General features: G+C 35.5%; 1 protein-coding gene across 3 annotated transcripts in view; it reads left to right on the top strand.

Moving 5' to 3' along the window:
- The window catches only part of ROCK1 (Rho associated coiled-coil containing protein kinase 1), a 149,484-nt gene extending 133,194 nt beyond the window's left edge, over positions 1 to 16,290 (top strand). For 2 of the 3 annotated variants that reach the window (XM_015562716.1, XM_015562715.1), the window contains exons 25-31: positions 786 to 945; positions 7,393 to 7,463; positions 7,666 to 7,754; positions 11,680 to 11,758; positions 11,917 to 12,178; positions 13,430 to 13,637; positions 14,798 to 16,290. In XM_015562716.1, the coding sequence (XP_015418202.1) occupies positions 786 to 945; positions 7,393 to 7,463; positions 7,666 to 7,754; positions 11,680 to 11,758; positions 11,917 to 12,178; positions 13,430 to 13,637; positions 14,798 to 14,801 (873 nt within the window). In that variant the 3' untranslated portion in view covers positions 14,802 to 16,290. Of the gene's footprint in view, positions 1 to 785; positions 946 to 7,392; positions 7,464 to 7,665; positions 7,755 to 11,679; positions 11,759 to 11,916; positions 12,179 to 13,429; positions 13,642 to 14,797 lie in introns of those variants that run through there. The other variant, XM_006761879.1, reaches the window with a different exon arrangement.
- The last annotated feature ends 10,086 nt before the right edge of the window (positions 16,291 to 26,376 follow it).

Below are 26,376 nucleotides of genomic sequence, written 5' to 3'. Positions count from 1 at the left end.
GGCCCCCCAACCCCAATTGGGGGCGGGGCCCACCAGCCAATTGCCTGTGGTCCCTTCCCCCAGCCTGTCCAGCTCTGATTGGGCCCTGATTTGGGTGGGCTGGCTGGCCAACCTCCCACCATCTCCTCCTCCCGATAGGCCCAGCCCAATTTGCCCCGATTGGGGCTGGGCCAGCCAGACCCCACCCGTGCACAAATTCATGCACTGGGCCTCTAGTAGTGACTATAATTGGGATATAGGTTTGGTTTATTGGAGCTGTATTTTATATATTTGGTGTATTTATTTTCTCTAATTAGGACTCACTTTTCTGAAATCAGAATGTCAAACTTAATTTTTTGATATGTCCTTGATTGTTAATAGCACAAAATTGAGAACATGGTCTCTGGTCTTAAATTTAGATCCAAGCATTGACTCTTTCATTTAAAAATCTTACTGTACTGAGAAGCTTTCAGTACCCTTTAAACTATTTCATTTGGAACCCCCCAAAAGCATTTCCTATTAACAAGTGTTTTTTTGTTTGTTTTTTGATGCTTTGTATTTTTAAAAAGTACTCATTTAAAGCAAGGAGAAAAGGAGCTTAACCAAACAATGTGCTCCTGAGGAAGAGAACTTGCATTTTTATAGTCAGATCAAAATCTGTAATAGTAAACATTCATGAAGTTTTCAGTAAATTTTTCAGTTTTGCCACTTTAGATTACTTATTTATAGTTCCATTAATTTTTAATTTCTAATGTTGGAAATTTATTGTTGACTGTTTATATTATCTTGGTATTTTTCAAAAATAGCAATTGGTAGAAGAATGTACACATAGGAATGAGTTGCAGATGCAGTTGGCCAGCAAAGAGAGTGATATCGAGCAATTGCGTGCTAAACTTCTAGACCTTTCCGATTCTACGAGTGTTGCTAGTTTTCCTAGTGCTGATGAAACTGATGGAAACCTTCCAGGTAAGAATATTTCTATTACTTCATTCAAGTTTGCTTAAATGTCATGGGAATTAATGTGTATTTCTTTCATTTGGTATTCCGCCTCTTGTCATTTTGTCCATGGATCCTTAAGAAGGAGTTTGTTTCTGATAGCCAGTCTCTTAGTATTTGTATACTTAGTGCATTTTATGGAATAGAATCAGTCATAAGCAATGTTAGGCTGTTATAATAGGTCTGAGAGGCTATATCTGAATAGAAACCTGAAGAACTTTATGAACCTATTTTAAGCAGCCTTACTTCAAGGTGAAAGTTAAAGCTGCTGCAGCACCTCTCCTAAAGAGATCTGTGTGTTTCATGAGTAGCAGCTCTTTAATTTTTTGTGTGTGTATTTTTGTGCTAAAACTAAGAACTGTACTTAATCAGAACCACAGCAGCCCTATATAGAAGCATACTTAATGCTTCTTAAAGTCAGACTTCAAGTTTAAAATTTAGAGAAATAGATAAAAAGGGTTAGAAGATGTGGACAGGAGGCAGGGAGTTAAGTAAAGACAGTGCATAGCTAGGACTTCAAACTTTTCTCTGTCTTCTTTTCTCCAGTGGAGAATCATTTTAAAAATAAACACAGCTTCATTCTTGGGTTAAATGTAGTGCAAGCTGTCGTACATGTCTTTTTAAAAGAGATGATCAATATACATATTACAGGTTCAAATAACAAATTAAGTAAATAGGTTATATATTTATTATATATGTATATATGTGTATTAAAATATGCATTACAAATTTTAAAGGCATTCACACACATTTGGCATACTATACATTCTTAGATCAAGGTTTGGAAGTTTTGTTTACATGGTCATAAACTTGAAAATATTTTAATTAGTATATTTCCTGAATAATGCATGAATACAAAGATATTTATGAAGCAACATGTTCGATATTATAAGGATGTTATTTTAACTGATATTACTTGATATAAGAAATTTGATAAACTACTTAGAAAATTTTTATGTTATCATTCTTGGCCAAGAAAGTGGGACTTAATGTGGGAAGGAAATTCAGCTCTTATTTGTATACCATATAATCCCTGTACCCATTCTTTTGTAGCTTTGCTAGCTCAGAATCAGATACTTGGAAGAAAAGAGCAGAGAATGAATATTTCTTATTCCAATGGTCAAGAAATTTCTTCTCTTTTCTCATTTTTGGCTCTCTGAAACCTCCTGTCTATTGAGAAACTTGTAGGTGCATATTTTTATCAGAGGACCACTTTGGATTTAAAAGGAATCTCCAGCTTCATTTGTTGTTTGAACATCTTTCTAAAGTTGGACTTATTCATTTATAAGAGTTGACTTTTAGAGGTGTTTGGGTACATTCTTACCATTGTTGAACTGAATTTAGTGTAGGTTAAATATCCTGACCAGTTTGGGGTTTTTTTTCTTTATTCTCCTCATTTCCCTTTAACTTTGTTTATAATGTCTTATGTGTGCCTTGGTTTTCTTTGCATTAAATTAAACATTTCAGAGACTGATCTATTTAAAGTTTTGAATTGAAAGATGAGTTTGGGGGACTTCAAAAAAGAGGAAGGTGAGCCCTGGCTGGTATGGCTCAGTTGGTTGGAGTGTCGTCCTATAAACTGAAACGTCATAAGTTCGATTCCCAGTCAGGGCACATACCCAGGTTGTGGGTTCAATCCCTGGTCAGACAGGTGCGGGAGGCAACTCATCAATGTTTCTCTCTCTCTCTCTCTCTCTCTTCTTCACTCCCTCCTTTTTTACCACCCTCAACCCTACCCTTACCCCTTTCTCTCTCTCTCTCTCTAAAATCAATGAAAAGCATGTCCTCGGATGAGGATTCAAAAAAATAAATAAAAAGAGGAAGGTGATGAGTTTTATCTTCTATCCTGGCTTATTTAGGAAGGCTAAACTCAAAGGATCATCAGATGGTTTGATTCGCAGACTTAGGTTAGGAATCCATTTAGATTTCAGAATCCAGATCTAATAAACCCACTTCGGAGTCAGTCAACAAAGAGATTTATAAAAGTTTCTACTGGCTCCACGCTGAATATATTACTTAAAATAGCTGAGTATGTTCAGAAATTTTGTTTTTATTTCAAAGTCCAAACTGAGTGAGGGGAAAAAATTAAAAGTACTGGTGGCCTGTCCCATTGCTATAAAAGGAAACTAAGGTGCCTCTTTCTCTATTACTGTGTTCTTAGTTTTAAAACTTATAAAGATCTCTACAGTGTTGTACACTTGATTGTCATATTGAAGGTAGAAATTAATGGATAATCTTTATCAGTATTATTTTACCTCTCTCTGTTATGTATTTTGCTAGTAAATTGAAAATCAGTATTAAACCTACCATTTTCTAGATGCCTAAAAATGGTCCCTTGCAAATAAAGTTTAAGGTTTACAGTCATATATAGAAAGAATTGTTAAAGAATTTTTACTTTATTCTTTTTCTTTTTTTCAGCCCCCCCTTCCACCCCCCTACTTTATTCTTAATATTAAAGAGTTATATATCATTCAGGTATCTGTAAGATTTTTCAAAGGTAATGACTAATGATTAATTTTACTTATTTTAGAAAATTAGTAAATGGATTTAAAATATAGACTAAAAAAAGAAAGGACTTTAAATGAAATAGTTACTTAACATTTAAAAGCTTTTTGAAATATGGATCATATCTTTAGTTCAACAGAATGTTCTTTTTTAAGTAGTTGGGTAGATGTACTTATATATGACTTTAATTATTTCTTTTAGATTTCATCATTTAATATAAAAAATCTTATTTAATTATCATGTGTATCTAAATTGCAGCTTCTATAATCTTAGTGGACGTCTTATCATTAACTAGATTAAATCTAAGTTCCCAATTCGTAAAAGCGTAGAAAAAAATCATTACTCCTCCTCTGACTTATAACCCTTTGAAGTTCTTAAAAGCACTCCTTTTATTTCTTTTATGTCTTTATCCTTCTTTTGTTTTTGTGACAGGTTGTAGCCCAGTACACTATGTAAATATAAAGATTACCTTTAGGGTTAAGGTTGCCTATTGTCTAGATGACACAAACACTAATGTAATAAATGTCTCTCCTTTCTTTTTGTCTTTCCTTGTTTTGTAACTATTGACCTAAGAATATAAGAGTAGATGAAGCATTAGGAAAAACACTTGCTATCAACACTCCATTAATATTCATTATATTTTATTGATTATCTGCACCATTCTCTTTCCATCCAGCTTGATCTCAAGTTGTGCAATTTAAACCTTTAAATGTTAGATTTCTTTATGTGTTTCCAAGTATTTGAGTATATGACAGTTTGTGATTTTGTCCAAATATAACCAGTGATTTGAAGATAATTAGTGCATCTGAATTCTGAAGCATTGGTTGATTTCATTTTTTTAATATCACTTCTGAATATAATTAAAATATGTTGGAATGGTTTTCTAGTTCTGTTTCTTAAGCAGTATATGGTTTATCCAGGTAAACTTAGGTAGTCATCAGAGATTAGCTTTGATGTTTAAATTGGCTATATTAAATATTAATTTACATATAGTTAGTCTCTCTATCTCTTGTTCGGGTAAAGGAGTCAATTGCTGATATTGCAGTAATGCACATCTAATTTTTTTGTAAATTAAAGTTGCTCTACAAATATAGAAAATGTGGTGCCAACTTGTTTTTGTATTTCTGTAGTATGTTATTGATGATAACCTAGATTTAGAAGTCTTCAACATTTCTTTATCTGGAGAAGCTGATTTCTGTGTCTGTGATGTAAAAGATGGAATTGACTGCATTATACTTTCAGATTGCCACTTATATTACAAGTGGTCATGATTGTGGTCATACTATTAAAATCTGGTATATTAACTTGCATCTAAGAAGAAAGGAAATAGCCTGGCTGGTGTGGTTGAGCGTCGACCTATGAACCAGGAGGTCACAGGTGGATCCCTGGTCAGGGCACATGCCTAGGTTGCAGGCTCAATCTCCAGTAGGAGGCAGCTGATCAATGATTCTCTCTCATCATTGATGTTTCTATATCTCTCTTCCTCTCCCTTCCTCTCTGAAATCAATAACATTTTTTTTAAACAAAGGACACAGAGGAGAAGCTAGTATGTATTTCTTATTATAGCTGAGTATATATTGTGTATTTGTTGAATTGTTTCTCTGAAGAGAATTCACCAGAAGGAAAAACTAAAATTTTCTTCCAGAACATTATTGTTTTAAATTGGCAAAAACCACATATCCTCTGTTCCTTTTGTGAGCTCTAAATTTCTTCATTTAAATTACAACAAATATAAAATTGGGCTTATTTGATTCATAAAGTGACTTTGGTATATAAAATAGGAATATTAAAATGACAGATAAAGTTATAATATGTACTAATTCATTGAAAATATAATAAAGAAAACACTGGTGGGTTAATCTAAACTCAGAACCAGAAAGAATAAATATTTTTGGCATTTATCTTCATAGAAAAAAATAACTAAGGGGGGTATTTTGGCATATACAATTTTGTATAAATGTCAAGATTTCAATGGCTCTCATGTCTTTTATTTTCAGTGAGGAATTACTGGTATTAAATAGATTTAGGAATGAGAGGTCCAATTTTTGGCACTTTGGAGGAAAATTGTCCTAGCAATAACTCTTTGTTTTTCTAAGAGAATATTTGTGAATGATCACCAGCCTTCTGCATGTCACTTATATAAAACTGCCCTTTGGTTGTTAAAGTATAACCATTATTTACAGAGAATGACTTAATTGGCTAACTTTTAAAAAGCAGAATTGCAAAATAATCAACAAATAGTTATCAAGTACCCACTCTATATATTAGATGCAGTGGGGTATATAAAAGTGTTAGGCTATGGTCTCTGCACTCTCAAAACTTACCAAGGAACTACCTAAGAAAACAAAATAATTATTGATGGACTAAATAACAGCAACTAAGAAAAAAGCTGGGAGAAGGATCATTTTGAGCTGAAGTTTCTCATTATTTCCTCTACTTTAACAAGTGCAAGGGAATAACAGAAGCAAAGGACATTAAGTACATTGAAGAAGTTGGAACAAGAACGTGACCCTGATTCTGTTAACTTCAAAGCTTGTTAAAGGACAGAATAGTATTGTGCTCTAGGAACATAAGCTCAGAGATCAGACTGCCTAGGCAAGCCTTAGAGCTTTGGCATTTACTGATAAGAGTACCCTTAGGCAAGTCAGTTCCCCTTGCTAACCCTCAGTCTCTATTTGTAAATGGAAGATGATAGTAGAACCTATCCTATCCTATATTTCTAGGAATATAATATCCTATATTCATGAGATTATACAAATTTTTAGATGATATATTACTTGTAAAGCACTTGATAAAAATAAATGTTCAGTGAATGTTATCTATTGTTGTTACCTTTAATGTAAACCTGAGCTCTTTTACAGCTTTTGTGTGGAAAGATATATATATTCTGATTAGATCATGGTATAATCCGTCACATTATAGTATTGTATTTTAAATTTGGTTACTTTTCTATCCTTTTGTTTCAAATATAAAATAGATGTATAAGAACAATTAAATGCACTTATATCTAACCTGATATAAAATAACCATTTCTAATGGAATCGTCTTTTTCTCGCAAATATTTCTAATAAACAATTATAATTAAACAGCAGTAATAATTACTATAAAATGCCTTGATAGAATTAGTCTAGAATTTCTGGTATGTACAAACTGGTTAAAATATTAAAGTTTGACCAACTGAATTCTGTGTTCTTTTGCTATTTATTAAATTCTAGTACCATAATTAGTTAAAAGGCTTTGTACTTTTTTAGTTTGATTAAGAACCGTAATTGGACTTACCACTAGAATTAAGTACCCCACCAACTAAATTTGGACATTTTTATTGAAATTATTATGGGTGTTTTACCAAAAAGTTTATCAGAATATTGTACTGAGAAAACAAATAAAATGCTTGTCTCTTATTCTTTATATCTAGTTGATTCTGCCTGCATTCCTTATTTATTTATCTTCTATTCTTATCTTCTGTGAGTAATAGGACACTTCTGTACTTTTGCTTGCTCTTTCTTGTGTAAATCATGGCTCTGATTTGTTCTTCTTGCTGCATAATTTTTTTTGCTAAGTATTTTTATATGAATGTTAAATGATATTTATAGTCTTCTGTATCATATCCCATTTAAGCTGCAGTCCATTCCAGTCTTGCCTGGCTCTTAAGGTTATTGTTGTTATTTCATACTTTTGTAATTGAGTACTAAATGTTAATTTTATGGGAAAAGTGGCTTGGAATTTTTTTCTGCAATCTTTGTATGGCCATTAAAGTTGATTTGTGTGATTGAAGCATGAAAGAGCAAATTATAGCACTTATTCATTTAGCTGTGTTCAGATGCCTGTGCTGCATGCTGTCAGACAACTTGTTAATAGCTTTTCCTTTTGTTATAATTTAAGACTGAATATTATATATTCTTTTTCTCTTAGAGTCAAGAATTGAAGGTTGGCTTTCAATACCAAATAGAGGAAATATCAAACGATATGGCTGGAAGAAACAGGTACCATATGCCTCATTGTTTTCCAGTTAATATTTTGTTATATATTTACTTTTAAAGTGTAGAACTTGTATTAACTGCCCGATTATTAGCATTGATTTTAGATTAATATAATATAATTTAGACAGTAATGGCAGATATGCCTATTACTTTCAACTAAGTTAATCTTGAACTTATACCTCTTCCCTCTTTTTTCTCATTTCAGTATGTTGTGGTAAGCAGCAAAAAAATTTTATTTTATAACGATGAACAAGATAAGGAGCAATCCAATCCATCTATGGTATTAGACATAGAGTAAGTTGCTTTTGATTGAATTTTAAGTCAATTAAGTGTTAACTTATGATAATTATTTTAATTTTATTTTTTTAATAATTCTTTATTGAAAGTATTACATATGTAATCAATTATTTTTAGACTTACAATTTAGTTTATATTTTATTGAAACAATGTTACACACTTTTCTCTTTTTCTTAGATTTAAATAACTTTACATTAAATCTTGAACAAAATGTGAAAGAGAAAATTTTGCATAACTGACTTACGTATTCTAAAGACTATATATGTTTTTTAAAAGATCACCCACATTTATTGATTTTAGAGAGAAAGGAAGTGGGGGAGAAAGAGAGAAACATCAATGTGAGAAATATTGATTGGTTGCTTTCCATACACCCTGCCCAGAGATTGAACCCACAACCTTTTGGTGTACAGGAAGATGCTCCAGCCATTTAAACCACCCAGACAGGGTATATTTTTCTAAAGTAAGATTTAATGTAAAGTTTTTATTTCAATGTTTATTGGATCTAAGTTCAGAAAGCATCTCAATATATATATGATCATGTGATCAGTTTTTAAAAGGAAATATAAATGTATCTCTTATTTTCTAATAACAGATTAAAGAGACCTGTAATAAGCTTGGTTTTTTTCTTTGTATTCATTCTAAAGTCATTTCCTAGCACTGCTTCCTGTATTATAACAGGTGCTATAGATTTTATAAAGAAGATCTGTGAAATATGCTGTTGGTATTTTAATGGGGATTGCATTGAATCTATAGATTGCTTTGGGTAGTATGGGCATTTTAATGATGTTGAGTCTACCAATCCATGAACATGGTGTATTCTTCCATTTGTTTATGTCTTCCTCTATCTCTGTTTTCAATGTCCTGTATTTTTCTGAGTACACGTCTTTTACCTCCTTAGTTAAGTTTATTCCTTGGTATCTTAATTTTTTTTTTGTTACAATGGTAAATGGGATTTTTTTTTTAGTTTCTCTTTCTGTAAGTTCATTATTGGTGTACAAAAAAGTCATAGATTTCTGGGTGTTAATTTTGTATCCTGCTACATTGCCGAATTCATTTATTAGGTCTAGAAGTTTTTTGATGGACTCTTTAGGGTTTTCTGTGTACAATATCATGTCATCTGTGAGTAATGACAGTTTTACTTTTTCTTTTCCAATTTGGATGCCTTTTATTTCTTCTTCTTGTCTAATCACTATGGCTAGCACTTCCAATACTATGTCTAAAAGGAGCGATGAGAGTGGGCATCCCTAGCACTGCTTCCTGTATTATAACAGGTGCTATAGATTATATAAAGAAGATCTGTGAAATATGCTCTTGGTATTTTAATGGGGATTGCATTGAATCTGTTCCTGTTCTTACGTGAAATGGTTTTAGTTTTTGCCCATTGAGTAATGATGTTGGCTGTAGGTTTGTCATATAAGGCTTTTATTATGTTGCGGTCTGATCCTTCTATTCCTACTTTGCTGAGGGTTTTTATCAAAAAAGGTTGTTAGATTTTGTCAAATGCTTTTTCTGCGTCAATTGATATGACTATGTGATTTTTATCTCTCAATTTATTTATGTGATGTATCACATTTATTGATTGGCGGATATTGTACCATCCTTGTATCCCTGGAATAAATCCCACTTGCTAAAGGTGTATAATCTTTCTAATGTAATGCTGGATCTGATTTGCTAGAATTTTGTTGGGAATTTTAGCATCTGTGTTCATCAGAGATAATGGCCTGTAATTCTCTTTCTTTGTAGTGTCTTTATCTGGTTTGGGGACTAGGGTGATGCTGGCTTCATAGAAAGTTTTGGGATTAGGGTAATGCTGGCTTCATAGATTAAGACAGTTCCGTAGTTAAGTTTAAAGACTAAAGGTAAAACATATGCAACAAAATGTAAATTTAAAGTGTAGTAGGTGTATTAAAAAAAAAAACCCATAAACTTAAAATGAAATATTGCCATTGGAATTAAACATTTGTGGAGCCATTTATACTCAGAATATAAAAGAACTGAGCAAATACCAGAGTACTGATATTTCATTTCCTACTTTAAAAAAAAAAAGCATTAGTTATGGAAATTTAAATGACCACTTAAATGGAATAATACATAAACAATGTAAGAGGCATCATCTTTCAACTAAGTTAAATACTTTTCAGATCAATGAGAGGTCATTTTTGTTTTACCTTTTTATTGAGGTATGATTTTCATATATTAAAATGAATACATCTTAAATGTTCTGCTCAGTGACTTTTATAAACACCCATGTAATCACCACTCAGGACAAGATAAAAACAAACATTTCCATTATCCTAGAAATCTCACCTTTGCCCCTTTTCAGAAGAAAAAAAATCTGGCCTTAGCCGGTGTCAATCTTTCAGTTGAGCATAGTCCCATGCACCAAAAGGTCACCTGTTTGATTCCTGGTCAGGGCACATGCCCAGGTTGTGGGCTCTATCCCTAATGGATGAAGATGTAGGAGGCAGCGGATCAGTGTTTCTCCCTCACATTGATGTATCTCTCTCTCTCTAAAATAAATAAAAACATGTTTTTAAAAATCTGAATTCTAGCCTAGTGTTGCTCAGTGGTTGAGCATCAACCCATGAACCAAGAGGTTTCTGGTTGGATTCTCAGTCAGGGCACATACCCAGGTTGTGGGCTCAATCTCCAGTAGGGGCTGTGCAGGAGGCAGCCAATCAGTGATGTTTCTCATTGATGTTTCTATCCCTCTTCCTTCCTCTCTCTCTAAAAATTAATAAAAAATTTTAAATCTGAATTCTATCACTAAAATTAATTTTGCCTATTCTACAATATAAATGGAATTATACAGTGTATACTCCTTACTGTCTGGCTTTTTTCACTCAGCATAGTGTTTTACTATGTGTAGCAATTTCTGTTTTGTTTTTTTATTGCTGAGTAATATTCTATTGAAAGAATATATCTAAGTTTTTTCATCCATTGTTCTGTTGACAGACATTTGGGGCCGATCCTGCGATTGGAGGGTGATGGGAGTCAACACCTGAGGGCTCCCAGTATGTGAGAGGGGGCAGGCTGGGCTGAGGGACACTCCCCTCCCCCACCCCCACACACACACCCAGTGCATGAATTTCGTGCACCGGGCCCCTAGTTTTTATATATTGATCTTGAATTCTCTAATCTTGTTATTTGCTTATTTTTAAAGTTTTTTTTTTTATTCCACAGGGATTTTCTATATATATACAATCATGTCATCTCCAAATAATAATAGTTTTACTTCTTTCTTTTTAATCTGTATGCCCTTATCACATGCATAGATTCTTATAACCATCACCACAGTCAATATACAGAACAGTTCCATCATAGGGATTCCTCATGTTACACTTTTATAGTCACAAGAAGCTCCTTTTTCCATCCCTCCCTAATTCCTGGCAATCACTAATATGTTCTCCATCTCTATAATTTTATCATTGCAAGGATGTTACATAAATAGAATAAAATACTATATAAACTTCAGGATTGTTTTCTTTCAGTTGTTGAATAGAGTAGTTTTGTATTCCATGGTTTGAATGTACCACCATTTGTTTAACCATTCATTTGGGTTGTTTCCAGTTTTTGGCTATTGTAGATAAAGCTCCTATGAACATTCCTGTATAGATTTTCATATAGATAATAAATTTTTCTTTGGAGTAAAGACCCAGTAGTGGCCACCCTCTTTTCCAGAGTGGCTCTGCAATTTTACATTTCTATCACAATTGCATGAGTGATCTAGTTTCTCTGCATCCTCATCAGCATTTGATTTGTTAGTGTTTTTATTTTTCAAATTCTTATAGGTGTATAATGATACTGTGATTTTAAGTTATATTTTTCTAATGACTAATTTCTCTTTAAGAAATGTTTGTTTATACCTTTTACTGTAAATGAGTTTTTATGATGGCCTATGTCATATTTGTTTTCATTTTAGTAAATTGTTTCATGTTCGACCTGTAACCCAAGGAGATGTGTACAGAGCTGAAACTGAAGAAATTCCTAAAATATTTCAGGTAAAAATAATGAAATTATAATTTCAGAAGATCTTTTACCTAAATACTAAATATATTTTTTGAGGTAAATATATATTCACCAATGCTTTTTATACTTTTGAAATTTGTATGTACAGATACAAATCTTTTTTATCTTTTCTTTTACCATTCCTGAATAGATACTTTATGCAAATGAAGGTGAATGTAGAAAAGATGTAGAGATGGAACCAGTACAACAAGCTGAAAAAACTAATTTTCAGAATCACAAAGGCCATGAGTTCATTCCTACACTCTACCACTTTCCCGCCAACTGTGAGGCCTGTGCCAAACCTCTCTGGCATGTTTTTAAGCCACCCCCTGCCCTAGAATGTCGAAGATGCCATGTTAAGTGCCACAGAGATCACTTAGATAAGAAAGAGGACTTAATTTCTCCATGTAAAGGTAAGGTGTGAAAAATTTTACAACTTAAAACAAATTAGAGCCCTAGCTGGTTTGGCTCAGTGGATAGAGTACAGGCCTGTGGACAGAAAGGTCCCAGGTTCAATTCCAGTCAAGGGCACATGCCAGGATTGTGGGCTCAATCCCCAGTAGGGGGCGTGCAGGAGGCAGCCGATCAAGGATTCTCATCATTGATGTTTCTACCTCTTCCTCTTCCTTCCTCTCTGAAATCAATAAAAAATATATTTAAAAAAAAACAAACAAGAAACACGCACACATAAAACAAATTAGAGAATTACATCCCAGTAACTTTTTCAAGTGTAGCATTTTCTATACCAAGTTGAAAAGAGTATAAGCTGTGAAATATATGTCTAAAGAGCCTTTGTTGCAAGGTAGTATCTGCCTCCATTGGTCTGGATCCTTCAAATAAATACAGAATGCTCAAATTTAAGAAAAAAAGGTTATAAGAAGTAACATTTTCACACTGGTGGAGCAACATACAGCAATCATTTTACAGTTATAGATTTGGCTTTGAACATAATGTCTTTAAAAGAGAATCACCCATTTGTAAAAAGAAAAAAAGTTATAAATTGGAGAGAAGAGCTATAGGTGAGTTCCACTATATGCCCCCCCTTGAATTTTTACCTCTGACGTATTTTCTTTTTTTTATTGATTCAGAGAGGAAGTGAGAGGGAGAGAGAGATAGAAACATCAATGATGAAAGATCATCATTGATTAGCTGCCTCCTGCACGCCCTACACTGGGGATCGAGCCCAAAACCTGGCATATCATTTGCCCTGACCAGGAATCTGACTGTGACCTCCTGGTTTATACGTTGACACTCAACCACTGAGCCATGCAGCCAGGCCTGATTTGTTTTCTTTTTATCTGGTTTTCACTGCCTGGGCCAGTATGCTGTATCATAGACAAAATATCTATTTTACCAGAGGTAGCTAGAGGGAAATAATACAGAATATAGGTATTTTAAGATAAGAAACTTGTGTTCTAAATATACATTGATTTGTTTCACTAATGCATTTATTGTGTTTCTGGTTTTGTTTTTCTTACTAGTTTATAACTAGTGTTTTCTTTTTAAATTTCAGCCTTAATTATATTAAGAAGAAAGGGATACTGTCCAAGCTTAACTAAGCATACATAGTAAATCTTTTCAGATTTTAAGAACTTAGAAAATTATGCATTTAATAGGGCTTTTTTAGATTTTATATGACTTTAATTCTCTTTTTTTTCTTATAGTAAGTTATGATGTAACATCAGCAAGAGATATGCTGTTGTTAGCATGTTCTCAGGATGAACAAAAGAAATGGGTAACTCATTTAGTGAAAAAGATACCTAAGAATCCACCATCTGGTTTTGTTCGTGCATCCCCTCGAACACTTTCTACAAGATCCACTGCAAATCAGTCTTTCCGGAAAGTGGTCAAAAATACATCTGGAAAAACTAGGTAAGGATTGAAATGCTTACCTTTTTAACAATGTGAAAGTGATGAATATCATATGTAGCTAGGTATTTATTTATGACTAGAAATGATTTTACAATTAGTTTAACTGATTCCTGTTAGAAGTTAATAATATTTCTATATATCATATTGATTTACTTGCATGTCAAATTTTGTCATTGGTTGGTACACATATTTAGCCCATAATGGGTTTTGTTTTGTTTTAATAATTCTTTATTGTTGAAAGTATTACGTATGTCCCCTTTATTCCCCTATTGACCCCCTCCAGCTCGCCCCCAGCCCCCCTCCCTCCCATCCCCCAGGCCCTCACTGCCCTATTATTACCTGTGGCTGTGGGCCATGCATATATGCATACAGGTTCTTGGTTGATTACTTCCCACCCATAGCCCATAATGTTTTAAAATCTTGTGGTTTATCCCTTTTATAATGTAATCAGATTTATATAAAACTTTGCTCATTTTTTATTTTTAACTATATTGACATAGTGGGTTTTTTTTTAATCAAAATTATTTGGTATTATCAGTGACTATGATGTTACAAATAAACTTCTCAGTGAGTTCTCATTTTGACATGAGTAAATGAGACTCAAAGGAATTAGATAACTTGAACAAGATCACACAGCTAACTAGTAGCATAGTCAGGATTGGAACCCCTTTTCATCTAATTCTAAAGCCCATGCTTTTTTTCCTGTACCAAATGCCAACTTTTGCTGGAATATAGTCCCTATATTAAGAGGGGCATTTGACTCTAAAAGTGAGACCTATCACAGATTTGCCTCTCTGTAGAATCCTATATCAATCCCCTCTTGTATAGGCTAAAAGCTAGACCTAAAATTATTTAAAATTGCTTTTTTTGCTTTGTAAAGTGTGTGTGTGTTTGTGTGTGTGTATATATATATATGTGTGTGTGTATATATATATATGAATATACACACACACACTAGTATATGCATATATGCGTCTGAAATATATATGTTTAAAATAGAGTAGAAGCAAAAAGGAGATAATATTTAAGTGTATTTTTCCATTTTCTTGTTTTTCAAGTTTTGTGTGTTAGTTATTAGATATAAAAATAATGTAATTTACCTTTCCCTAGAACTGAGTACATTTTTTAAATTATAGTTTTTCTTTTTTCCCCACCAACAGTTAACCGTGTGACCTAACACCTTGTGGAATCGTGTGGGATGCTACCTGATAAACCAGGCTCCTTTAACCATGCAGAACAGACAGGCTGTTCCTTTGACACAATATCACAGGCTTCAGGGTTAAGATTGCTGTTATTCTGTCCATGCTTTGGCACAAAAGCACACCAAGGGTTTTGTTTTTGTTTTTTGTGGGTTTTTTTTTTTTATTGCGGGTTTGCCTACAGGTAGATTAGATTAATTATTACTATGTAATGCAAATACAATTGGTGAAAAGCTTAGCTAGATATATATATATATATATTTAAAAGGTGCTGCCTTTTTGAATTTCTAAGAAAATGCCTGTCAATCATGATAGAACACAGTTTCCTCGGATGAGTGAGAGGAAGGGACTTTCACTTTTAAGTGGAATGGCCATCACTATCAAGATCAGCTCATGGAAGGAGTAAAGAAAATATCTCAAAATGAGACAACTGCAATTTTTTTTAATGACTTCAGTTTTTGTGCTCTTGCAAGACTATACAAAACTATTTTAAGAAAGCAGTGACTTCACTTGACTTCAGTGCCCTCACTGTAGAATCTAAAAGCCTTATTGTTGTTTGCCGTGGTGGACTTAATGGAGAATAAATATCTTACATTTTGCTTTACAAAATACTGTATGTGTTTCAGCAAATTTGTAGATTGGTGAATGGGAGAAGGCAAAAAATATTACACTTAATCTATGCATTTTTGCCAAGCCATATTGAGTTATTTTACTACTAGAGACTTTAGGAACTAACTGTAAAAAAGAACCAAGTTTAAAAACATTTTGTGGGGTACATCATTTCCGTAATTGTATAATGTATTTCTTTTGTGGTTTTAAGTGATAAAGACATTAAGTTAACAAACATATAAGAAATGTATGCACTGTTTGAAATGTAAATTATTCTTAGAACACTTCAATGGGCGTTGCATTGAGCTTTTAGTGCCTTAATTTGAGAGAATTATTTTTACTGCCATGTCTAAATATAGAAGTTTCACAAAACATATTTTCAAAAAATTATGTGTCAGTGAGTTTTTCATTGATATTTGGTTTAATTTTAAATATTTAGAGGTTTGTTGGACTTTCATAAATTAAGTACAATCTTTGCATCAAACTACCTGCTAAAATAATGAATGACTTTATAAAACTGCAAAACATGTAGAAGGTTGCACCAATATAAAAGAAAATTATGGCAATACATCTGTGATGTTTTCCAGTTAACATAGGAATTACCAGATAAATACTGATAAACTCTTGTGCAATAGCAAGAGTAGATTTGTATGGGCAGTATGATTTATTGTTTATTTTTTTAACCAAATACCTCCTCAGTAATTTATAATGGCTTTGCAGTAATGTGTATCAAATAAGCACTGGAAAACTGATTCGTCTCTAGGATGATATGCATGTTTCAAGTGGTATTGAAAGCCGCACTGATGGATATGTAATAATAAACATATCTGTTATTAATATGCTAAGGACTCTGTGCTCATTTAATGAGAAATAAAAGTAATTTATGGATGGATACCTTTAATAATGACTGTATGGTGATTTCTCCTGTCTGAAATGAAAAGAAATCATGCTATAAAGTTAGTTTCTGACTATGTACAAATGTTTGTTCGATTCCACAATTAGATTAAAGTTAGTTTTTAAAAGATAGAACCTGTTTGGGTTCTAAAAGAAGAATGGCTACAGTTGAAATGAAAAGTTGACTAATGTCTTTGCAGGGGTAGGGAAACTTATTTCTGCCAAGGGCCATATGGATATTTATAATATCATTCACAGGCCATACAAAATTTTCAACTGAAAAATTAGCATTCTGTATTTGGTCAAACATTTAATTAACTCACCCTAATGTCTTGGCAGGGCCAGATCAAATGACTTGGCGGGCCTTTTACGGCTCTTGGGCCAGACATTCCCCATCCTGGTCTATTGGGAAACCATTTTACCTGTATCTCTTACATTTCTCATATCTTATGGGCAGAGAGAGGCTCTGGCAGCCTTTTTTCCAGAATCTTTTCCAAGGAGTTCTTCATAGTGAACAACCGTGGAAGATACTGTGTCTCCTCGAGAGGAAGGCAGGTATGTGTACCGTCCGGTATATTAGTGTTCCCTCCAGATCTGCAAAAGTTGGGCAGATTTGCTTGAATTCTTTACAAAAGATTCAGGTACCCTAAACTTGGGGTTCCTCCGCTGTGATGTAAACCCACGGTATGTTCAGGCACCCACCTGAGCCACTTTGCAATTGCTCCCATGGGACTTGTGGGGCAAGGGGAACTGATAAGAACATGAAGCTCATGCTGCTTGTACTGTTAGTGTGAAGTTGTTTGGCTGTGATCCAGGAGTCTCATGTCTTTTGCCAGGATCCATGAAATGTTGGCAGGCTAACTTCTGTTTGCAAGTACAGTTAAATCTCAGACTCTTCATTTTCTTGACAATGTCCTTAACCATCCTCTTAGAACCATTCACCTAATGTACTAAAATAAATGTATTTTTTATTAATTTTTACAGAGAGAGAAAAAAACATCAATGTGTTGTTCCACATTTGTTATACATTCATTGGTTGCTTCTTGTATGTGCTCCAACCTGGGATCAAACACACAACCTTGGTATATTGGGACAGTGGTCTCACCAGTGGAGCTGCCCGGCCAGTTTGTGTCCTGTTTAGAAATCTTTCTATTCTGCAGGGTCATGAAAATGATTCTGTGTTAGTTTCTTGAAACGTTATTGTTAAAACTTGCACATTTAGATCTACAATCCGTATGGAATTCATTTGTATGTATGTGTGATGTAGAGGTTAAAGGGTTTTTTTGTTTGTTTGTTTGTTTGTTTTTCTCCATGTGGATTCCAATTGATCCTGCAGTATCTATCAAAAAGACAATTCATCCTGAATCATAAATCAGGTGACCAATCTATTTCTCTATCCTTGCCAATATCACACTGTTTTAATTACTGTAGCTTTACAAGATTTTATATCTGTAGTGTTAGTTCTCCAACTTCATATTTCTTCCAGATTGACTTGACTATTCTTGCATTTTACATTCCTATATAAGTTTTCAAAACATCATAATATCTACCAAAGAAAGAAAAAGACTTCTAGGCTTATAATTGGGATTGCATTCAATCTGTAGATCAATCTAGGGGGAATTGACATCTTTACAGTTTTGTTGTCCAGTCTATGAGTATGGTAAGTCACTGCATAGAAATAAAACAGACATATTTGCAAATGTCATAATAGTGTATGTAGAAGTCTAAACGAAGTCACAAAGTGCTAGAATTAAGTGAATTTTCAAAGGCCTCTGGATACAAAATAATATACAGAATTACGTTGTTTTCCTGTTTACTGCCAACAATTGGAAAGGGAAACTTTTTAATGCTACCATTTACAATAAAATAAACAAAATTCACTGAAAGATGTGTACAATACCCACTAAGAAAATTATGAAACATTCAGAAAAATTAAAGACCTACATACAGGTAAATAATTTTTTTAGGTAGAGCATTTTCACATAAAATTACTAAAGTAAACGGGTATACTCTGAGGACCTAATGAGATTTTAGCCTTTTAAAAAATAATACATACATACTTTTTATTGATTTCAGAGAGGAAGAGAGAGGGAGAGATTGCAACATCAATGAGAGATAATCATTGATCGGCTACCTCCTGCATGTCCCCTAGTGGAGATTGAGCCCACTATCTGGGCATGTCTGGAACGAACCTAGGACTGTTCAGTCCACAGGTTGACACTCTATCCACTGAGCCAAACCAGCGAGAGCAAAGCCTTTCTTTTTTATAAAGGAATATACTAGAGGCCCGGTGCACGAAATTCGTGCCCTTGGGGGGGGTGTCCCTCAGCCCAGCCTGCACCCTCTCCAATCTGGTATCCCTCTTACAATCCAGGACTGCTGGCTCCCAATTGCTTGCCTGCCTGCCTGCCTGATTGCCCCTAACCGCTCCTGTCTGCCAGCCTGATCCCCCCCTAACCACGCCCCTGCCAGTTTGATCGACACCTACCTGCCCCCCTGCCAGCCTGATTGCCCCCAACTGCCCTCCCCTGCCAGCCCAGTCCCCCCTAACTGCCCTCCCCTGCTGGCCATCTTGTGACGACATGGGGGTGGCCATCTCATGCGAGGGCATGATGGTCAATTTGCATATTACCACTTTATTATATAGGATTTTTTTTTTTATTGATTTTTTACAGAGAGGAAGGGAGAGAGATAGTTAGAAACATCGATGAGAGAGAAACATTGATCAGCTGCCTCCTGCATACCCCCTCATGGGGATGTGCCTGCAACCAAGACACATGCCCATGACCGGAATCAAACCTGGGACTCTTCAGTCCACAGGCCGACGCTCTAGCCACTGAGCCAAACTGGTCAGGGCAGGATATATATTTTTTAATGATTTTAGAGACAAAGGGAGACAGAAACATCAATGTTGAGAGAGAATCATTGATTGGCTGCCTCTTGTATACCACCCACTGGGGATCGAGCTCACAACCAGGGCATGTGCCCTTGACCGGAATCGAACCCAGACCCTTCAGTCCCCAGGCTGACACTCTATCCACTGAGCCAAACTAGCCAAGGCAAAACCTTTCTTTTTAATTTACACTTGGAAATGTTAATCACATTGTTTTATATCTATGATTTTTACTAAACAAATCACTTTCTAGTTGAATAATATGTGTTCATAAAACTGTACTCAGTACTTTAATCCTTTTTAAGGTTTTTATATATTGATTTGAGGGGAAAGAGAGAGAAACATCAGTTAGTTGCTCCATTTATTTATGCATTCATTGGTTTCTTCTTGTATGTGCCCCGACCAGGGATTGAACCTGAAACCTTGGCATAGCAGGATAACCCTCTAACCAACTGAGCTACACATCTAGGGCCCCCACTCTTTTCTACTTTTAACATTTTTTTTTATAAAAAGCTCTATGCTCATTGTAAGAAATTGAGGAATTGCAAAAGTACAAATGGTAATTGAAGGCTGCCCTAAATCCCACCCCACCCCACCAGTTCCTTAATAACAGGCCCTGACCAGTATGCTAAATGGTTAGAGCATGAGCCCTGAGCACCAGAGGGCCATGAGTTAAATTCCTGGTTTAGGGCATGTGCCTGGGTTGTAGGTTCGATCCCCAGCCTTAATTGGGGTGCCTATGGAAGACAACCAATTGATGTCTCTCTCACATAAATGTTTCTCCCTCCCTGCTTCCCTCTTTCTCCCCCTCTTCCTCCTTCCCTCCCACTCTGTCTAAAAATCAGTGGAAAAAATATCCTCGGTGAGGATTAACAACAGCAACAACAAAAATAATATTAGCCTAGCTGAGTAAAAGGAAATATTCTGGATCTTCTCCTTTGGCTAGATGCTTCTTAGATCTGCTCCAGATTACATCTGGTCAAGATGTCATTGATTCTATGTGATGTAAGCCCTGTTATACCTATAACACATTTGCTAAGTCATCTCAGACCCAATACTCATTTAAAACATCTCAGTTAACCACAAGGAGGACCGTCTGAAATTAGGGATAAATGAGGTCAAGTATATAACTACCAAAAGAAAAAAAAATGAAAAACTCAAAAAGATTTTCTTTGCTGCATTATTACCATGAGATACCTCAAGATCTTGAAACTATTGAGCATGTTTCAAAGATAACATGACTTCATTGAGCTTTATAAAAGTATATTTAATTCTCACTAATAACTGTGTGAAATAGGTATTACCATCCCTGGTTAATAGATGAGGAGACACTTCAAAATGTTTTATACTCTGTTCTAGATCACACAGCTATAAATCTCAATTTTCCATCTGGGATATGATAGTTAACCCAGCTTTGAAGGAAAATAGTCATAAATTAAATCTTGATTCTTTCCTTACTAGACTTTGGTAAGTTTCACATGTTGTAGCCTATTATTTAGGGGGGAAAACTTGGACTTCATTGCCACGGTATGGAAAAATGCCTATTGGGTTTCTAAGCTATATAGTAGGCCAAGATATAAACATAAAGGAAAATTCATCAAATGCAAAGTAACACAAATACAATGATGGGTGTCATTTATTTTCACTGGATTGAAAACCTCTCATTAATTGAATACACTTCACGAAGGAACTATTAAGTAGATTATGAGCATTATGTGCCCTAACGATTATTTCTCCTTTATGATACATCATTTAACAAGAACTTTATTTGCTAACATTTATCTCTAGATATTGATCTCTAGATTTATTGTTCAGTTGGATACATATTATATTGTACATTTTCATTATTTCATAATGAAGCTAATATTTGCTTTTTTACATCCCTACTTCAGAACATGGCACATAAAATTGCCCACAATCAGTAATTTATCCTTTATAATGCTCCTTGAAATAGTTATCTCTATTTTTATTGGCCTCGAGTGTATTAATTACATGTGTTCAGTACATTCTTTTAGAATCTAAAGTGTAATTACAATTAGATTTTACACCTAATTACAAATACAATTTATTATAATTGCTTCAGATGTTACCTTCTGTCTAGAGTATATTTTTAACTGTTTTTCCAATTTCTAATGGAATTTTTATAACCACTTATTTTTTATGTCTCAGGACTTCACAGCTTTCACCCAAACATCAGCCTCACTTTTAGAAATCATACTTTCTTACTTCAATTATAACTTCTTTCACATAAAATCACTTCAGGCTTGATGTAACTTCCTGTTGCTGAATTTTTATATATGTAGCTCCTTTATGATTTTGGCACTATTTCAGCATACTTTTCTACTGTTAAGTAATACAGTTGACAATCAGTTTTAGGAAAACTTGGAGGGGAAAAATCATTGCATTACTTTTTGCATCAATACAATGCTTGCCTCAGCCTTAGTCATAATTACATTACCATTACCTCCACTCTATGTTATGTATGTGAAACAAATCAAGCTTTACGAATGTGGTTTAGAATCTTTAGGGTCTGTTTAACCACCTTTCTACAGTTTTGCTTAGTCACCATACAACATTAATCAGGAGAGGCTGGATTGTGCAGTAGTATCAAATAATCCCCTAAATCTCAGTGGCTTATGGAAACAAAGGTTTTTCTCCCTCAGCTGTAGCTTTGTTCCACATGCTATTCACTCTAGCAACCCAGGTGATGGAGCAGCCTCTGATTGTGTTACCACTGATCACGGCAAAGGAAAACAGAACATGGTGACTCAGGAGCTAACTCAAAAGGCTTATGCCTAGACATGACCCACATCACTTACATTCACATCTCATGGCCAGAGCAAGTCATAAGGCCAAGCCTGCCATCAAGGAAGCAAGAATACATAATATTCTGATAAAGTCAAGAATTATTGGGGAACAATGATGTATCATACCACAATTATTTCCTTTTTCTTTGGCCAACAAATCAAAGCTTTTATACAATAAACACACCTCAAATAAATACCCAGGTTTTACTGAAAGTGGTTTGATTTACCTACTCTAGTTCCTTCAATTTAGTATAACTTTTTCCCGATCTGGGCACATGCCCAGGTTGCGGGCTCAATCTCCAGTGGGGGTGTGTGCAGGAGGCAACCAATCCATGATTCTCATCACTGATGTTTCTCTTTCTCTCTCCCTCTCCCTTTCTCTCTGATATCAATAAAAATACATTTTTAAAGAAATTGTTTACATAATTAAAGGTAATACAGGATCAGGAGCTGAGGTTGAAAGTGATTCAAGAATGTCTCGCTCATTCCATAGTAATGGCAATGTTAGACTTGCCTAATATCAATATCTTTGAATGCAACATGTTTTTGACCAATTTTACATGATTTTATACAGTATTAGTGAAGCTTTGGAGTCATTCTAGTCTCTTTTGATGGCAAGGCCAAAGACATTATAGGGTTTATTTATGGTTTTGTCATCCAACATCTATTTTCCTTTTTTGTTTCAGCATCCTAATTTTGGGGGATAGGAGCAGGAGGAACTCCCCTTCTGCTATTGTGTTCTGTTTTGACTGTCAATCAGGTGATTCCTCTGATTAAGTGTGTCATGATTTTTGTTATATCAGTAGTGATGATTAATTTTATGTGTCAGCTTAACTGGGCCATAGGATGCCTAGACATCTGGCCAAACATTATTCTGTGAGGATGTTTCTGCATGAGATCAACATTGAATCTGTAGACTGAGAAATGTGGGTTGCCTTCTCAAATGTGCATGGGCCTCATGCAATCAGTTGAAGACCTGAATAGAACAAAAAGGCTGAGTAAGAAGGAACTTCTCCTGCCTGGCTGCATGAGCTGGGACATTGGTCTTTCCTGGCCTTCAGACTCAAACTGAAATATCAACTCTTCAAGATCACAAGCCTGCTAACTTTCAAATGAAAATTATGCCATCAGCTCTCCTGAGTCTCCAACTTGGTGGCTGTGGATCTTGGGAATTCTCAGCCTCCATAATTGCATGAGCTAATTTCTTTTATAAGGTATACTAGAGGCCCGGTGCACAAAGATTTGTGCACTCAGCGGGTAGGGAATCCCTCAGCCCGGCCTATGCACTCTTGCAGTCTGGGACCCCTCAGAGGATGTCCACCTGCTGGCTTAGGCCCACTCCCTGGGGGATTGGGCCCAAGCTGGCAGGCAGACATCCCTCTGGCAGCGGGTCAATTTGCATATTACCCTTTTATTATATAGGATAAAGGCCTGGTGCATGGGTGGGGGCCAGCTGGCTTGCCCTGAAGGGGGTCCCGGATCAGGGTGGTGTTCCCGCTGGGGTGCCTGGCCAGCCTGGGTGAGGGGCTGATGGGGGTTCGCAGGCTGGTCACACCCCTTTCAAGGTAGGGGTCCTCACTGGGGTGCCTGGCCAGTCTTGGTGAGAGGCTGAGGGCCATTTTCAGGCTGGCTAAGGCCCCTGGCGATGGAAGGTCCCAGCCTCTCCATTTTTTGTTTTTCTTTTTTTATTCTGGGATTTATTTACCTTATATAATTGAAACTTTGTATCCTTGAGAGGAGCTCAGAGCTGGCCAGGGCAGACTGGAGGGAAGCTTGCCTTCCTCCATCACCAGGGGCAACCCAAGCCTCCTGCTCGCTCCAGCTCCATCGCCACGGCCTGCTGAAAGGTATCTGGGATTTATTTATCTTCTATAATTGAAACTTTGTTGCTTTGAGTGGAGCTCAGAGCCGGCCACAGCAGGCAGGAAGCTTGGCTTCCTCCATCATTGGGGCAACCAAGCCTCCTGTTTGCTCCGTGGCTGCCGGCCAACATCTTGGTTGGGTTAATTTGCATATAGTTGCTCTGATTAGCTGGTGGGCGTGGCTTAAGGCATAGCAAAGGATGGTCAATTTGCATGTTTGTCTTTTATTAGTGTAGATGGGGACAAGAAAAAAACAATTTTAATGATGTCCAAAACATGGCAAACCAACAACTCTAGAATACAGAACATTTTATAGTATGAAACAAGTTACCTGGCTTTTCTAAAGATCAATGGCATGAAAATAAAGGAAGGGAAGGAGAAGGGAAAGCTGCTTTATTTTAAGACTTAGGTGTCATAACAACCCATTGTAATATATGAATCTCATCTGGATCTTGAATCTAGAAAACAAAACAGACAAAAACACATTTAGATGTGATAATGACATTGTGGTTATATAAGAAAATAATATATATATATTTTAAAATATATTTGTATTGATTTCAGAGAGAAAAGGAGAGGGAGAGAGAGATAGAAACATCAATGATGAGAATCACTGATCGGCCGCCTCCTGCCCGCCCCCCACTGGAGATTGAGCTGCAACTCAGGCATGTGCCCTTAATCGGAATCAAACCAGGGACCCTTCAGTCCAAAGGCTGACACTCTATTCACTGAGCCAAACTGGCTAGGACAATCCATATATTTTTAGAGATACTTAACTGAGGCTCTTGAGCAAAGAAAAAGAGGGAAGGGAAAATGAGGTAATTAGGCAAAACTTAAGAATTTTTGTTAAATCTGGAAACTGGTAATACAGATTTTCAATATATTAATTCCAAAAGAGAGATTAGGCAATATTAAAAATGAAGTCCTTAGTTCGAAAGCTTACCTCTAGTAATGAGAAGGATAAATTAAAATAAAATACATACCCAGACATAGAACAATGAAACTGGATAATATTTTAATTTTTTATTGATTTTAGGGAGAGAGAGATAGAAACATCAATGATTAGAGAGAATAATTAATTGTCTGCCTCCTACATGCCCCACACTGGGGACCAAGCCCACAACCCAGGCATATGCCCGGACCAGGAATCGAACCATGACCTCCTGGTTCATAGGTCGATGCTCAACCACTGGTCCTCACCAGTTGGGAGAAGTAGGAATGGAAAGGGGAGAAAGATACCCCATAATAAGCTACATGCTCATATTTCACAATGGGATTCAGTAGATATTGTGTAACTTGATAAATTAACAAATAGGGTTATAAGAATATTATTTAGAATTATGGAGGTGATCACCAGGAGCCCTAAATCACAAAGAGTGCAAGTCAACTGCCTGTGAGAAGTGGGATTGGGGCTGGGATGGGGAGAGAGCTTTTTCTTTAAATATCTTCCTGTTACTGTTTGCATTTTAAACCTTGTACATGTATTACTTTTCTCTAATTTTAAAAGTAGAGAACATAAAATGGCCTTTCTGCCTTGACTCACTGGGATCCCTATAAAAGAATTCTTGACTTAGATGTTTGCTTTGGAATGAGACATCATCTGGAAAAGTCTAGCACATGGAAATGTCAGTATTACTTTCCTTTTTTTAAAAATATATTTTATTGATTTTTTTACAGAGAAGAAGGGAGAGAGATAGAGAGTTAGAAACATCGATGAGAGAGAAACATCGATCAGCTGCCTCCTGCACATCTCCTACTGGGGATGTGCCCGCAACCCAGGTACATGCCCTTGACCGGAATCGAACCTGGGACCTTTCAGTTCGCAGGCCGATGCTCTATCCACTGAGTCAAACCGGTTTCGGCAGTGTTACTTTTCTTATAGGTCATGTCTAGAGACTTCATGAAGATAGAAAGCTCCTACATTTTTTATCCTGGCATCAGGCCCTCTATAATCATGTCCCACATTAGCCATCCTACATTATCTATTGCCACAGCTTGCACATATCCTCTGCTCTATTCTAGCTGATCTCCTTCCCATCCTTCACATGCATAGTTATTAATTATTTTAATACTTTTCTACATTTTCTGGCAAACTATGAGCTCCTGCATGCAGGGTCCATGAATAGGCAATCAATAAATAATTGTTTTGCTTTTTATTCCTCTCTAAGATCTTCCTGCCCCCAACTGCCTTCCACTTGCTTCCATTTCTTTTTCTTTGAATTCCTATCACCAACACCAGCCATCCATTATTTAGCGAATAGATAGGGTATTTACTTCACGCTGGGCCTGTGCAGGCCTAGCAGATACAGAAATGAGCAAGATATGAAGTAGATAATACACATAGTGATCTAATTAAAATTATAAAAGTTCTTCAGAGAACATCATAGTCCTGAAATTTTCTAATTCAATTAACCATGAAATATTTCTGAAGGAGGCACAAAGAATTTTCATAGTTTAGATGAAAAGATAAAATAT

The sequence above is a fragment of the Myotis davidii genome, unplaced genomic scaffold (genome assembly GCF_000327345.1).
Source record: "Myotis davidii unplaced genomic scaffold, ASM32734v1 scaffold96, whole genome shotgun sequence".
Classification (NCBI taxonomy): Eukaryota; Metazoa; Chordata; class Mammalia; order Chiroptera; family Vespertilionidae; genus Myotis; species Myotis davidii.
The sequence above is the reverse complement of the archived record's forward strand: the minus strand, read 5'-3'. Positions and strand labels throughout refer to the sequence as shown.